Source organism: Pyxicephalus adspersus, chromosome 11 (assembly GCF_032062135.1).
Source record: "Pyxicephalus adspersus chromosome 11, UCB_Pads_2.0, whole genome shotgun sequence".
Classification (NCBI taxonomy): Eukaryota; Metazoa; Chordata; class Amphibia; order Anura; family Pyxicephalidae; genus Pyxicephalus; species Pyxicephalus adspersus.
This window is the reverse complement of record NC_092868.1, coordinates 58837209-58852958: the sequence shown is the minus strand read 5'-3', so window position 1 is coordinate 58852958 and position 15750 is coordinate 58837209. Positions and strand designations below refer to the sequence as shown.

The window sequence follows — 15750 nt, the reverse complement described above, 5'->3', positions numbered from 1 at the left end:
CCCATAATTATATTACTTTTTTGTGATACTACACTGCTAAAAACAGGCAGACAAACCCACAGTCACTGCATGAAGCTATTAGACCCAGAGATACAGACAGAAAAGATGCTACATTGCGTGCAACAAATACAACTACATATTGAGACAATCCAAGTGGAACACGCTTTTGTTGAAGAAGAAATTAACCTCAGAACATGCGACCATCACCGAACGAGCACAGAATGCACTAATTACCACTCCAGTCCGCCTATCCTGCCAATTCAATTAAATCATACAAGTTGTTGGTGGGGGAACCTGATTTTAATTCATCCTTCATTAGAGATAATAATCTTTGCTAGCTTTGCTTGTACAGTCAATTGTTATTACTTCAGGGTATATATTATGGGTATGCCATAGATTAGTGTTTGTTTCTTCAACCTTATCTGTGGAAAAACACTTGCGGTTATGGTGTTGTTGTGTCTCTTAGTCACATTAAAAATTAGAACCTATGTGTAGTCATTCATTCTTATAGCTGAAAGCCAAAAATAATAAAAATGAGCCATGATGAGCAAAAATTACATAGTGTTCTAACAGTTCCCTTTTTCAGAGTCAGGTAGCAAAGACACAAAAGTGGTCAGGGTGTCAAACTTGGCTGTTTTCCTAAATTATGGCAATGCAGGAACCTACAGAATAAAGCATTCACATCCAATCACTTTAGAGATTTAGGTACAGTTAGAACTGATCATTGATTTGTGCCATTGGTTACCACATTGCTGTTTTTTAAAAATTAGCAAAACTGTATTTACATTATTCTAACATCTACAATACTTGAAATCCTGAACAATGCTTGATCAGCCCATAAAACCCTTCGAAAACATTCAAGGCATTGGGGATTTTGCACCTTGGTAGCTGAAATGATTCTGGTTAGACTTCCTTGATGGGGAAGTAAACACTGAACACCAGAGAGCAATTCAACACTGACTTTGTTTTAAAGCAATACATTAGACTGTATTATGTGTGTGGGGCTGTAATGAACAGAAAAACAGATGTGACAACATGTGCCCTAAGCTACAGAGTGCATTGCCAGTTACTGCCTGGTAAATGCAATGCAAGTGGTGTGAATCCAACCCAAGGTGCTTGTATAGTCATAGATAACCTGTATAACTCATGGAGATTAGGTAAAAATCTGGAGAAGCATCAGGTTCAACTAATTTTTACAAAACATTAAAAAGTATCAAACAGCTTTCTTGGAGTCCTCTGCACATTGTTCAGCTTTGCCTCAGCAGTGTTGAATTCAGATCTATATTTGTAGCTTTCTAGTTCCTGCAAAATGTCATATATTTTATACTAACCTTAATAAGGAAAGGTTCAAACATGCCACTGCATAGACCTAACAATTTAGGAACAATGTCTGAAATCAGCAGTTCACCTGAAACACAGTATAAAAACTGAGATTTACATAGTGATTTTAGGTACATACTAAGGTATAACTTTATTTTTTGAGGGGGGGGGGGGGTCAGAAAGAAAAAATTAAACTGATCAGTTATCTTCTTTTGCTACCTGTTGTATAGATTTCCTTTCTAGACACAGTACAAAGTAATAGGAAATCTCTGCAAAGTGAAGAGGATTTTTCTCTTGATAATATTCCATTATCTTCACTCACTTCCTCTTCTTGTGACAACTATAAAAAAAGTTTCTGCCCTTAATAGTGCAAACCTTCTCAGCACACAAAAAAATCAAATATGACCTCCAACACAACCTTACTTTGTCCAAAATAAAAAAGTGTACCATATAGGTATATAGTTTAAATACTAAGGAAGCCAGACTAGTATAAAATTAAAAGCAAAGACTTCGCTCCAGGCACAGCTGTGAATGACAGTTTGAGGATTTGGGAATGAGGGAATCTTTTGACCCGTGTCTTCTCATTTTGGTCAAAGACATAATAGAAAATAGGCAGAGATCGTTTCCTACACAATCCCCATTTCATTGTGCTCATGGCTGTAGGGCTGAATGGTAAAGACAGAAGCACAAAAGAAGACTGTATCTCACAGCAGCTTCACAGTTTCCTTTTCAGAAGTGAAGACATCGAAGCCTTCATGGAATATAAAACTATTTTGGCCTATGTTGTTTTATGCCAAGCTATGCTTTTGATCGATCTTTCTCCCACTATTCACCAAAAATTTGACAAGGAGGCAGAGGTCAAACGATTGCCATGGCCTCAATAGTACCATGACTACCTCTTGTTTCGTACTTTTGTTTCGTACATACACAAACCTATCCATGTCTTTGGATAAGACTTATGCCCATTTATTAGGGGAACATCCACTGACTGGAAAACGACCCTGGCAGGGCCAGAGTAGTGGCATTAAATGCTGTATTTTGTATTCTGTTAATGTAGTTTTTTGTGTGAAATTGTTCTCTGGTCCCATGTGCCTATGAATAATGGATTCTATTAGTAATCACAGTTTATTCCACAACTGAACTCCCCCGCCTGTTTTCACAGCATAAATGGCCAGTCCACTCAAAGTGATGTTTTTGTCACAGAAGGGGCTTGCAATGTAAAATGGGCCTATAGCTTTTTTTAGACATTCCACCACCACCAAGATCTTCTGTACATCGGGAATTGTTTGGGGTCCTGGCCTACATTTTTGTTACAGCTTTCTACATCAAATTTTCATTATATACCAAAATGATAAATCCAACAGGGTTGATGCGATCCCCTAATTCTGAACATGGAAGATGTACAGACCCCTGGAACTCAGCTCAAGTGATGATGATGGGAATCCCTTACAATGCACACAGTAGGTGTACAGATTCCAAAACTTAGTGCAGTGATTCCATCACTTTGTCCCTAAAGATAGAAGATGTTGCCAGGCGGTGAAACTCACTAGTATACAACTCACTGCTACAAAACAGAAATATCAGCTTTGGTTGGAATAACTATTTAACACAACTGAAGGTTGTTTTTTAAATTACCCATGGATGTCCTAAAGTGTATTTAAAGCCACATTTCTTTTTTGTTTTTTCTTTAAAAAGTAATATAGAATTAGATCCTATGTCAGGTTCCTATTGTTATATGCGTCCCCTGGACAGACTCACTCTCTCTATGGACTGGATTTATTAAAGCTCTCCAAGGCTGGAGAGGATACATTTTCATCAGTGAAGCTGGGTGATCCAGCAAACCTGGCATGAATCTGGTCCAAGATTGAAAACATTTGCTAACAAATAGCAAAAGACTTTTAAGAAACCCATTTCAGATTTGCTGGATCACTCAGCTTCACTGATGAAAGTGTATCCACTCCTGCCTTGGAGAGCTTTAATAAATGGGACCCTATATGTCTTGGTGGCCATTGTCAGCTAGTGATAAACTAGAATTCTGAACTATCACAGAAAGAGAATAATTCTTCCAATAAACACTTGTGACAGCTGTGTACGAGGGGACTTTCCTTTTTTACTTTCACTGCTTCTTGTGCTCCAATATATATAAACCTAATAACCTATAACCCTACTTTTATCAAAATTTTAATAATAAAAAAAAAGTTTTGGCTGTTAGCTTTGTGATTAAATGCTGTAGCATGAAACACATCAAGGCAACATAAAAGCCTTCCAGTGTTTTTATTGCATTTGCAATTTCCTGTCTTTCTTTTTTGGCTTTAGATATACTTTAAAGTCCTTGAGATTTAAGAAAACCAAAAATAGATGTGGTGCCTGCCTTCCCGATCCTCCTATTTATAGCAAAGGTTTTTTAGACTACAGTTGAGCTTTAATTTAACAAAGTTACTGAAGAAAGTTGAAATTCAGTGAATTGCAATGTAACGCATATCTTTCATTCTCTTCTGCAGAATCTGTCCCAGTCACCGTGATCATTGGCGTAGCTGTCGGTGCCGGTGTGGCCTTTCTTGTTCTCATGGCAACAATTGTAGCGTTCTGCTGCGCTCGCAACCAGAGAAGTAAGTGTATTCATAACATTAACATCAATGTTCAGTGTAATTATTATGGGGCTGCTGTAAAAGTGATTATGATATGTGTAAAAGCCAGATGCATAAATATAATGCATTTTTAATTGCTTGTTACCCTGAAAACAAATCTGCAGCTTTTTCTGTAAAAAAGGTAAACTAATCACGAATTATACTCTGATGAGGGTTATTTAGGAAGAATAATGCCCACAGAATGGTAATGGCTAATAAAGGCAGATCCAGCCACTATGTAAAGAAGAACTCCAAGAAAAATGATCTAGTTGTATTTATTCTTGTCTCAATCTCAATGACTTTTGGCCCAGCATGATTCTTGTATTGGGCCTGATTTATTAAAGCTCTCCAAGGCTGGAGAGGATACATCAGTGAAGCTGGGTTATCCAGCAAACCTGGAATGGATCTGGTCCAGGATTGAAAATATTTGCTAACAAATAGCAAATGACTTTTAGGAAATCCCTTCCAGGTTTGCTGGATCACCCAGATTCACTGATAAAGGTGTACCCTCTCCAGCCTTGGGGAGCTTTAATAAATCAGGTCCTTTGTCTTTCTGGCAACTTGTATTTGGTTTACAAATAAACATAATAAAAAATAATAATAACAAAATGTAGCTTTGTGCCTGACGTTCAGCTTTAAGAAGCAGGTTGGTGTGGATTTATGTGTTGTATTGAAGACTTAGAATGAACTGGTGCTGATAGAATCAGAGGTCACCTAAAACCTAATAATTACTGACCTCTCCATTGCCTGAGCCCATAAGCTTGGCTTGGTTCACACTTGCAGTACTTTCATTACCGCAGTATAAATAGATTTTTCACCACACTAAATGCACTGCTGCATCAGATTATTCTACCCCATACATGTTATTTTAAGGTATTTTCACTGTACAAAAGTAAATTCACAAAGATTATCATAGGGGTTATCACCCTTGACAATACCATTATTTAGTCTTTACATGTATCTCTGCTCATAAGAATGCAAGATGAAATCCACCTAAAAAAAATATGGACTTTCCAGAAAAAGAAATACTGCAAAGGTTTCTGCTGTGCTACAGGTTAAGGTGAAACACGGTGGTGCTAGTTTATCAGTTAATGGTACAAAGTGTATCTAAACCCCATACAAATGTAATATATTGCACCTTTTTAGCTTTCTATTTTTGGGATTTTTTCATCCTTCCAGTAACACACCTTAAAATGTAATTTGTTTAAAAAAAGAAAACTAAATCAGGAACTGCATTTAAACACTGGTAATATATAATATTATATGATTATTCTACTATGCCATTGCTATATGTTTACTTTGCTTTCATTCTGACTTGTATATTAGGATAAAAACAAAGCTTAAGTTCTCAAACAAGTCCTAAATTCACTTTTCTGTGCAGTTTGGTTGAGGAAAGGGCCTGATTTATTAAAGCTCCCCAAGGCTGGAGAGGATACACTTTTATCAGTGGAGCTTTAATAGATAGGCCCAATATCTATAACCTATTATAAATTGTTGCGTTTGCATATGACACAGCTGTGCTCTCTGGATCCACCTGTATCTCCCACACAGAGCAGAACTGAACCTTCCTACAGCCAAGGACATTTAGGACTAAATCAAACATAACTTAGTTAGTTAGTAACTTAGTTCCTGTAAAGGCAGCTGAAAAGCAAAGACAGAAAACCACATCAAAGTTTGAAAAGGGTTGATAAATGTTAGAATCCTGTCAAAAAATTTGCTCTAATGAAGCTGTACATTTTTCATTAGATCTAAAAGGCGTGGTATCTGCCAAAAACGACATCCGAGTGGAGATTGTTCATAAGGAGCCAACGACAGGGCGAGAAACTGAGGAGCATTCCAGCATGAAACAGCTGATGGTGAGATATTGTGATGGTGTGATCCTTGATGCATGACAGCACAAATATAATAATGTGACACAATATGATATCTGATAATGTGCTACAACCCAAAGCAGACTTTGCATGAAAAATGACATTTTAAACAGAACAAGATATAATCATACTCAGCTTTGTAGAGTAAGGTAAATGACTAGAAGATTTGCTTGGGTTATGTTCTGTTGTGCATAACCTGGACATGTACGCTGCATGTTTTCTTTACCACAGCTCAGAAGGTCACAATGCCAAACTGATAAATCAGCCCTAATTTCCTGGTCTGGTGGTCATGTGATGCGCCGCCAGGAATCTGACCAGATTTTAGAGATATGGGGGGTAACCTAATACGTAAAGCAATCTCTGTGCATACAAATATGGGGGCTTTGGAACTGTGCTCAGCTCAAAATAGAGTATTATTACTACTGTTATTACTATTAATAATACAGTATTTATATTATTTATATATATATAGTATTTATATATAAACAGTATTTATATAGCACCAACATAATATGCAGCGCTGTACAATAAATAGGGGTTGCTAATGACAGACAGATACAGACAGTGACACAGGAAGAGGAGAAGACCCTGCCCAGAAGAGCTTACGATCTAGGAGGTGGGGCAGTATCACACAATAGGAGGAGATATGGAATGGTGGGTGAGTAGTGAGGGTTAGAAGACAGAAGAAGCCGGGTAGGCAAGTTTGAAAAGATGAGTTTTAAGAGTTCTTTTAAATGAGCAGAAAGTAGGAGCAAGCTGAATAGAATGCGGAAGACCATTCCAGAGAGTTAGGGCAGCACTAGAAAAGTCTTGGGGCCGTGCATGTGATGGGGGTATGGGTGAGGAAGTCAGTAGTAGGTCATTGGAGGAGTGAAGAGAGCGGCTAGGAGAGGATTTTTCAGGTCAAGAACTGTGAAGGGATTTGTGTATCAGGTAGGTAGGAAAAGAGCTGTGGAGGGATTTGTGTATCAGGTAGGTAGGTGGGAAAAGAGCTGTGGATGGATGTGTATCAGGTAGGTAGGTGGGAAAAGAGCTGTGGATGGATTTGTGTATCCAGTAGGTAGGTGGGAAAAGAGCTGTGGATGGATTTTTATCCAGTAGGTAGGTGGGAAAAGAGCTGTGGATGGATTTGTGTATCAGGTAGGTAGGTGGGAAAAGAGCTGTGGAGGGATTTTTGTATCAGGTAGGTAGGTGGGACAAGAGCTGTGGAGGGATTTGTGTATCAGGTAGGTAGGTGGGAAAAGAGCTGCGGAGGGATTTGAAGGCAAAGCACAGGAACTTGAATTTGATTCTAAGGTGAAATGGAAGCCAATAAAGAAAGAGAGAGAGAGTATAAATAAACTCAAACATTTTTAACATTTATATTTATGCAAAGCAATAAACCCCCACAATACAAATTCCAACTGATTTCCAGCACTAGTCAAATCTGATAAATGTGCACAGTCTAGATACCAATTGCCATTTTTCTTGGTATTATATAGGTGCTGATAGGACATGTTAACATCTTTCATAACCAGAGAATTTTAAAACCACCTTTATTTACAGATAATCTGCAAATTTTATCTGGGCACCCTAGGGCTCTCAAGAGACAGATAGTTAAAGTAAATATGCTCAAAACATCCAGTATGATACCAAGCCCGGATTCCAAATCTAGACATTTGAAAAATACAGGAATTATCAGCCACTTATATTCAATGTTTCCTTTAGTTAATTGAAGGCTGCAGAGTATAGAAGTACGCTCAGCACTACCGTATCCAGGTGATAGCAACCAATCAAGAGATCATTATGGAGAGAGATGCATGATGAGCCCAAATCAAGAAGTATTATGAGAGGTAGCGGAGAATCACTCTAACAAGCCATGAGTCTGTGATCACTTCCTTGCTATTTTAAGTAAAAGGAGGAGTGAGTCCTCCATGTACTTTTACCATAGTGAAAAATACTTAAAGCCCAACTCCACCATTTAAAAAAGTACAAGTAAAATAATAAAATGCAGAGCACACTGCAATACTCACAAAACCTATAAGTCCTTTCTGACAGTACTCTGGTGTGTGCTGACTAATTCCAATTTCCTGTAAGCTATGGGTATCATTTACAGAACACCCTGAACTTACAGGAAAATGCTGCAGTGAGTAATGCTACATAAAGACCAGTAAGAAATCACTTTAACCATGAGTGGCACTACATAGAAGGCACCTCCAGATGCTAACAAGAAGTGCTGTGTTAACAGTAGTGGAAAAGAGATGGCTCCTTCCAATTTGAAGCAGCACTGAAACACTGCAAGAGGAAGATCAAGCCTAGAGAGGAGCTGCTAAAGAGAAAAGAGAGTCTTCCAGATGGGAGACTGGGCATGGCCAGATCACCCACAATGCTGGGGTCTGATTTTAGCAAGAGACCAAGGAAGCTTTGACTGAGTTTCACTGGTTTGCTTTATTTGGAAGAAGCAATGTGGACAGCTAAAGAGCCGTCCAATTACAACTACACACAGGTGTGTGACCTGCATCTATCACCTGCATCACCTGCACCTAATCTTTGCCCCAGCTTTCACCCAGCTCTACTTCTGTGCTCCTAGTTGTGCTGCAGGCCATTTCAGAGACCAGAAGATAATGGGGACCTACCATTCCATATATCCTTTGTTTAGTTTTAACTCTGAATGCTTAGCTCTGAACATTTCAAGTCCAGACCTGTCAAATGTTGGTAAGCATCGGCCGGCAAAAAATTGCTCAAAAAAAATTTCAAAAGGCTGGAGTTTTTTTTTTTTAAAGCTTCTGTGGTGCCCAGAATTGTGTTTCAAATTGCTTTTCAAGTATCAATCAGATTGCTTAATTTTTTTACCTAGATCTTTTCTGTCCCCCAAGCCCCACTATAGGCCAGTAAGGTTGCCGGTCACATAAACAGACCAGTTTTTTGGTTAATAACTATTGGGCTCAATAACAACTAACCATGGCTCATATTTGCATAATAGTGGAACTTTGGATTCTATTAATCTCTAGAATATAAATTACAAAACCAACCAGCCATGCAGGCAATAAGAGGCAATTCTGGCAGCAGGGGTTCTATTTTCAGTTACGGTTTCATTGCAATTGCTTTCTATTGTACAACCCCTTGAAAAGCTCAGGGAAATAAAGATACTTGACCCTAATGAGAAAGGTACTTCTCCTCCCCCCATCTCGACTTACATTGAATATGGTGTTGATGTAATGTAACTTTTTTGTTGTAGTCATCAGATATAAAATACAATTTACTTAAATAAATACATAAACATTCTGTGCCATTTCAATATAGCACAACAGATAAAAAGAAAATTATTTCTTAACCTAACTGTTCAAGTTTTGATAAGTTTGATGAAGTATTTTTGTAACTTACAGGCTGATAAATGGCTTCCTCTTAGGGATAGGAATACAGGAAATTAAAGTCTCCCTGCTGGTGTTCATCTCTTTTCATTAAATCACACAGCAAACATTTATCACGCAGGTTTTATAAAGTGATATGACAGATCATTCTATAACAGGATACGAATCATGGCAATCACTTATCACACGACAATCTTACCAATACGGATGTGGATTTAAACACTGTCCATGCTGCACTAAAGATATTCTATGTACACATGCGGGCAGATAATCTGTTTTATGGGAACATATTAATTACAGCTCATGTTGCATAAATCTGGCTAGTAAAAAAGGGACTCAGAGAAGGCACTCTAATCTGGGCTGATTTATCCCTCCTTCCGATGCATAAATGTGATTTAAACTTACAATACTTTCTGATAAACGGTCTCCTCCCATGAAATGTATCGCTCTTTATAAACTTTATGGAGAAGAAATTAAAGAAATGTTGAAACCCAGGCTTTAAAACCTAATGTGTAATCTGGCTCATGGCAATTCGCAGAGGCGAAGTGGAATCCGGAACACTGATAAGGCGCTCCTTGGAGACTGTTGGCTACAACATAACAGAAGATGTTTTGAGATAATGAGCTAATAATATAGCATACAATAATAATGTGATGGCTCCATAATTAAGTATACAAATCAGCACAAGCATGAGTGGAAGTTTGTGGAGGCGGAAAGAAGTATGGATTACTAGAGAGAATTAAACCTTTTTTTTTTGGTTCACCATGGCCTATACAAGTAGTGAGCAACAAGAATGATGTCTAGTTTGGTCAGATAGGTAAACATACTGTGGTAGATAAACTTCAAACTCACTCACTGCTTAGAGATATTTCAGACTATCTGTTCAATTTCAATCTCAATTTAAGGGCATTTTGCCCACTTTTAATCACAAAAATTATTATTATCATTATTAAACATTTATTTATGTAGCGCCAACATATTACACAGCGTTATAGTTTAAATAGGGGTTGCAAATGACCGATAGACACAGACAGTGACACAGGAGGAGGAGAGGACCCTGTCCCGAAGAGCTTACAATCTAAGAGGTGGAAACAGATTACAGCGTTTCCTATTGCACTACAGCATGAAAGAACTGGCTCTCCCTCTATTGGTGCCACAGACCTAAACGTTGAGGGACCTCCTGGGCTCTCACAGCATACAGGCTACTCCCAGCTTGTACACCTGACCCACCTGGCCTCAGGTTGCAAGAACTCCCTGTCTAAAGGTGCGTACACACTTCCAATTTTTATCGTTCCAACCGAACGACGAACGATTGATTGGGCAAAAAATCGTTCGTAAAAAAGTAACCAACGACGCCGACGAACGAGGAAAGTCGCTGGAAACGAACGACCGGACCGACGGATCGGATTGGGCGACGATCGTTGAACATCGTTCGTGTGTACGGTCGTTCGTTGATCGTCCATGTTCAGAGCATGCGTGATGAACGAACGTCCGTTCACTTTCCTGTCGTGCACATAGTTCCTCTATCGTTCAAACGATCGTATCTATTGTGTGTACAATATCTACGAACGATCGTGTCGTTAACTCTATGTGCAGGATCGGTGCTATACGATCGTTCATATATATCGTGCATGAACGTTCGTCGTTCGTTTTCCAACGATAATAATTGGAAGTGTGTATGTAGCTTAAAAGACAGGTGCACTTTTATAATCAGCCAGGTTCTCCAGCGCCACCCTCAATTTCTGGCCTGGAAATAAGGATGGAGTGCTTGGCCCACCCATTCCTTCCAGGATACTCCGGGCCTGGATCCCAAATAAAGAGCTGCAGATTTAAAGCATATTTATTTACAGCCTTATCCAGGCCCATTATCCTCTTTTACAGGTGAAATTGAAGGAAACCCTTTTCAATCCAAACCTCCAAACTTAGGCTACGTACACATGTCAGATGGTTCTCGTCTGATTAACGCTTCATGTCTGGTATCGGACAAGAATCTCATGTGTGTGCAGCACTCACTCGTCCTCGGCAAAACAAGTCAAGAGGAGAGAGCGTAGCGGGGCGCCACTTGCTCGTTTTCCCCCTCCTCTGTCTATAGAGCAGAATGGCATTGTATGTACAGTGCTTGTTCATGCATCTTTCAGTCCTTTGTCGTTGGAAAGGATTGTGAAAGGATCTTTCCAATGACGATAAACTAACGTGTGTACGCAGCCTTAGCCATGCATTTTTAACTATGCTATAATACCCAGAGACAATGGTGCATCTAGCTTCATGACCAAGGTAACTGAAATCTTGTATTTAAAGATTGTTCATGATCTAGATCAGTAGTTGTCAACTTATTAGGCATAGAAAGCCTCAACTGTGGCCCAAAACATGAGAGAAGACTTCTGCCATACTAAAGGAGATGGTAAGAGACTGCAGACATGAAACAGGTTAAGTTGGAGACTAAAAACACCCTGCAGAAAGCAGTCTGAGACTGGGGACATACTACACAAGACTGCTCACTGACATTACAACCTTTTTACAACTGAATGCTTCTGCTACTGAGTGCTGTAGACGACTTGCCAGCAAGGGGCAGGATTCTAGAGAAACACTAGAAAGTAAGCAAAAAATTCTTTGGTGTAGTGATAGCTTGTCATGTGCTAGTCATACACTAAGTGAGTGGCTGATATTACTTAGATTTTATTTAGCTTTTCCTAAAAAGTAAAGGTCAAAAGATATAAAATAATTATGAGATAAAATAAATTTTGGGAACTACAAAAGACTATGAAATAATATAGGAGTTCTTTTTATGAAAAATGAAGGTATGTTCTTTTATTACCTGAGGAAACATGTAAGAAAAATGTAGATGATTTACCATGACTACAACACCTTCATATTGTTAACTGTATCTTATACAGTTAAAAATGTATATAAAAACCCAACCCTAAGAAGATTACTCAAATGCATCTAACACTGTGTTAAGCACGTACTTCTATACAATATCATTACAGGAGTAATAAAATAAGCAATATCACTATCATACAATAATACAGTCTAAGTAGATTTTATAAAAAGGTTACAAGAAAGGTCCCACGAAGCCCCCCATCCTCCACCTATGCATTTCTGTGCCATAAAAAGGTACAATGAAAGAGAAATCACAATGAAATTGCATCTCCCAGCATTTAATGGCACAAGATCTTTATAAAGATTGTCATTTAATTATTTTTTCATTTAAAGCAACCTAGAACACTGTTCTAGGGCTTTGAACGATTACCTGCTTTGAATGTAATAAAAAAGCAGAAATGCCTTTGCCAGTGATAAAGTATAAGGCTATACCCAAGTAAAATAAAAGCGCTATAAAGATATGCGTTACCATGGACACAGGGGGGGGGGTACTGCAGTCAATGATAAATATGTACACTAAGAAGGAAATATTCTATAGAAGTAAAGGTATGGCATATTAGATCCATGCTAACTGGATTGCAACTGGTTGCAAGCATGAACCCATGTTTTGGTTAGGTTAACTTGTATTGCTATTTAAAAGAAAAATTTAGTTTGGCATTTAACATTTGTTCACTTAAAGATTGCAAAAACATTGTACCTAAAATGTCGTGCAAACAAAAGGCACAAAAAAATGAAATTGAAGAGATAGAATTTTATGTCTCTTTTTATTTGGAGAATGTTTTTTTTACTGTCTATTTATTCATAATAAAATTATACTGCACAGATGTACGGTATTCATGTATGTTTCCCAATTTTCCTCTGTTTACAATTTTTAAAGTTGAACTAAAGTCCCACTTTTAACATAGATGATTCAGGCAGAAAGGAACAGGTGATGCCCCTTCTGCAATAACTATTCTTACCTGCCTGATTGCCGCCCAGCTGTCAAATGGTTCTGGTGTAGCATTGGATTACCTTGTTTGCACCAGAAATGAATGAACCTGGCATGACCAAATAAAATTGGGAAGTAAAGAAGGAAATTGGTGGTGCCCAGCGATGGAACGGGGATAGGTGAGTAATTGCGGGTTTTATTTTTTTTTTTTAATTTTGGCTTTAAGATAACAGAACAGTTGTATTGTAGTATTTGTGTTAATTTTTCAGGTTAAAAATATCAGTGCAGTTCTTTGTTTTTGTTTCTTTTACAAATCAAATGAATGGCTAGCTTTTCACTCTACAAGTCTTTTTAAACGAAAACATGATTTGAGAATAAATCAGCCACAAAAAACATGGAGAGTGCAGACCAATGGACCCCAATGACCTGACATTTGGATCATTACACATTATAAACACATACACCAACTGTGGGGCAGCCAAGTACATTACCAACACTTTAAGGTGTATTCAGGAATATATCTCATTATACACAGCAGGTTTCTTAATTACATGGATCACATCTCACAGTAGTGCCAGAAAACCCTCTCTTGGCTCAGACCAGCATTAACTTTGCCAGTCAAGGCTGCACATTTCCATCTCCCAATTACGGAACTTTATGCACAAACTTTGCCTTGAGAAAAAGTTTGAAGAAGTCAGAAATTTATGAGTTCAGGCTGGAGTGTCTGCTTTTGTTCTTTACCCTTCCTAAGCAATCTGGCACGTGTCCCTGCCCAGCGAGGCCCGAGATGGGAATCCGCTCTCCCAATATGTGAAATGACTTTGCCCCTTCCAGGAAGGCTTGAGATGAGTTTGTAGCTGATCTATACTTTTAATCACTTTTTCAATCTGTCATAACTGTGCACTGTGACAATGTCACTGCCAAGGCTTGATGGCATGCATTTCAAATGAGTCAGCTCCTCAGACTGGGATGGGTCGTGGTTGCTGGATAATGGAGCGAGATGTGCCATCTCTTACATACTGAGAGAACACAGGTGCAATAAATTGTGGGAAATTATTCCATGCTTGAGATATTAGGTGTGAGATACAGCAATTGAAAGTAAAAGCAGATTTACTCTCTGCTATTTTAAACTGTTAACAAAATACTAATTGTAATAAAAATAAAATGGGTGGCCCAAGCACTCCATACCTTTTCCAGGCCAGAAATTCAGGGTAGAGCTGGAGAACCTGGCTGTCATACCCTGGGTATAGGTCTATGCATTGCCTTTTTCCCCAAACATTTATGTTTGTTTCCAGGAAATCCCACAAAGAGTAAACCTGGACTGTAAATGACTAGATTATTTACTATGATAGCTCTTTCATATCATTTTTGGAGTCCTGGGGTTCCTTATGAATGGAACCCTACCACTGTAATAGACCCTATTGTATTTCTGCTACCTTTTTTTGATTGACAGGTTTAAAAACTTTCACTGCTACTGCAAATGCAAAAACAATCATAAATATACACACCTACACTCACCATTTTACCTCCCTGACCTGTTGATGGGCATGATAAATAGATTCTGGAATTTGTAGTTTTTCCAGGGGAAGGTGAAAAATTTAGAAAAAAACAGCACTCAGGATACCCCATAAACCCCAGAAAAAAAAACAACCTTTCTTGATGACTGATCTTGACTTTTGGCCCCTGCCGAACTACTTTTCTACATTAATCAAAAGAGCTAACAAAAAAGTGTACATTAAAATACTATATTTTCGATATAGACAACTGTTATCATATATCAATACGGTAATTAGAGATGCCCGAGACCCCTGCGCTCTTCTGTTTTTGAAAGCACATGTCTCTCTTTAGCTTCCACCAAGAATGGTGGGATAGGATGGATTCCCTTTCCAGGATTTCCATGAATTCAGCTATCATAGAAGCCAACTATAAGGTAGCTCTTCGGTGGTATCTTACTCCAGACAGGCTAGCGAAAATGTTCCCCTCAACTTCCCCTTTTTGTTTCCGGGGTTGCAACTCTAGGGGTTCTATGCTGCATATATGGTGGTCATGTCCTATAGCCAGGAGGTTTTGGGATGAGGTTTTTGACTTGATATCTAGCATTTTCCATCAATCGATTGGTAGCACTGCTGAGGCAGTTCTGTTTGGAAGTCTTGACATGCCCCTTCCCGGTCCCTCAAAAAAGTTGATCAGATTGATATTACTGGCAAGTAGAATCTCCCTGGCCAAAGCATGGAAATCACCCATGATATCTCTGGACCCTATACGCACTAAACTGAACTGGATTATGGTCAATGACAGATTGACACATACACTAAAGAACTCGTTGGATAAATTTGAAGATATATGGGAACCTTGGATTATATTTAACAATATGTAATGCATAGTTCTAGATAACGACATAGGATTTAAAATTCTGGTTTTAATAGTATGATCTACTTCCTCTCCTACCTCTCCCTCCTTCCCCTTCCTGGTAGTTTATTCGTTTTATGTTTGTCTCTGTTTTTGTTTCGTAACGGAGACACGGGATTGACTCAAACTAATGCTTATAAATAATTGTGTACGGCTTTGTTCTTTACCAATGCTTGGATTTACCTGGATTTTAACAATTTTGTGGTCCATGCCTTGGTTGATTTCTTACTCATTGGTACATTTTGTACACTCATAATAATTTGTCCCTTGTTGTTATACTTCTGTCTTTCTTTTTTTTATGTTTATGTTAATATTTCTGTAATTATATATTTCAATAAAAATAAAAATATTGAAAGCAAAATACC

At 38.3% G+C, this 15750-nt stretch overlaps 1 protein-coding gene across 2 annotated transcripts in view; it reads left to right on the top strand.

Annotated features, from left to right (window-relative positions):
• Positions 1–15750, top strand: part of KIRREL3 (kirre like nephrin family adhesion molecule 3) — a 587585-nt gene that overhangs the window by 558115 nt on the left and 13720 nt on the right. For both annotated transcript variants that reach the window (XM_072425973.1, XM_072425974.1), the window contains 2 exons: positions 3822–3929; positions 5694–5803. In XM_072425973.1, coding sequence (XP_072282074.1) covers positions 3822–3929; positions 5694–5803 — 218 coding nt within the window. The remainder of the gene's footprint in view (positions 1–3821; positions 3930–5693; positions 5804–15750) is intronic.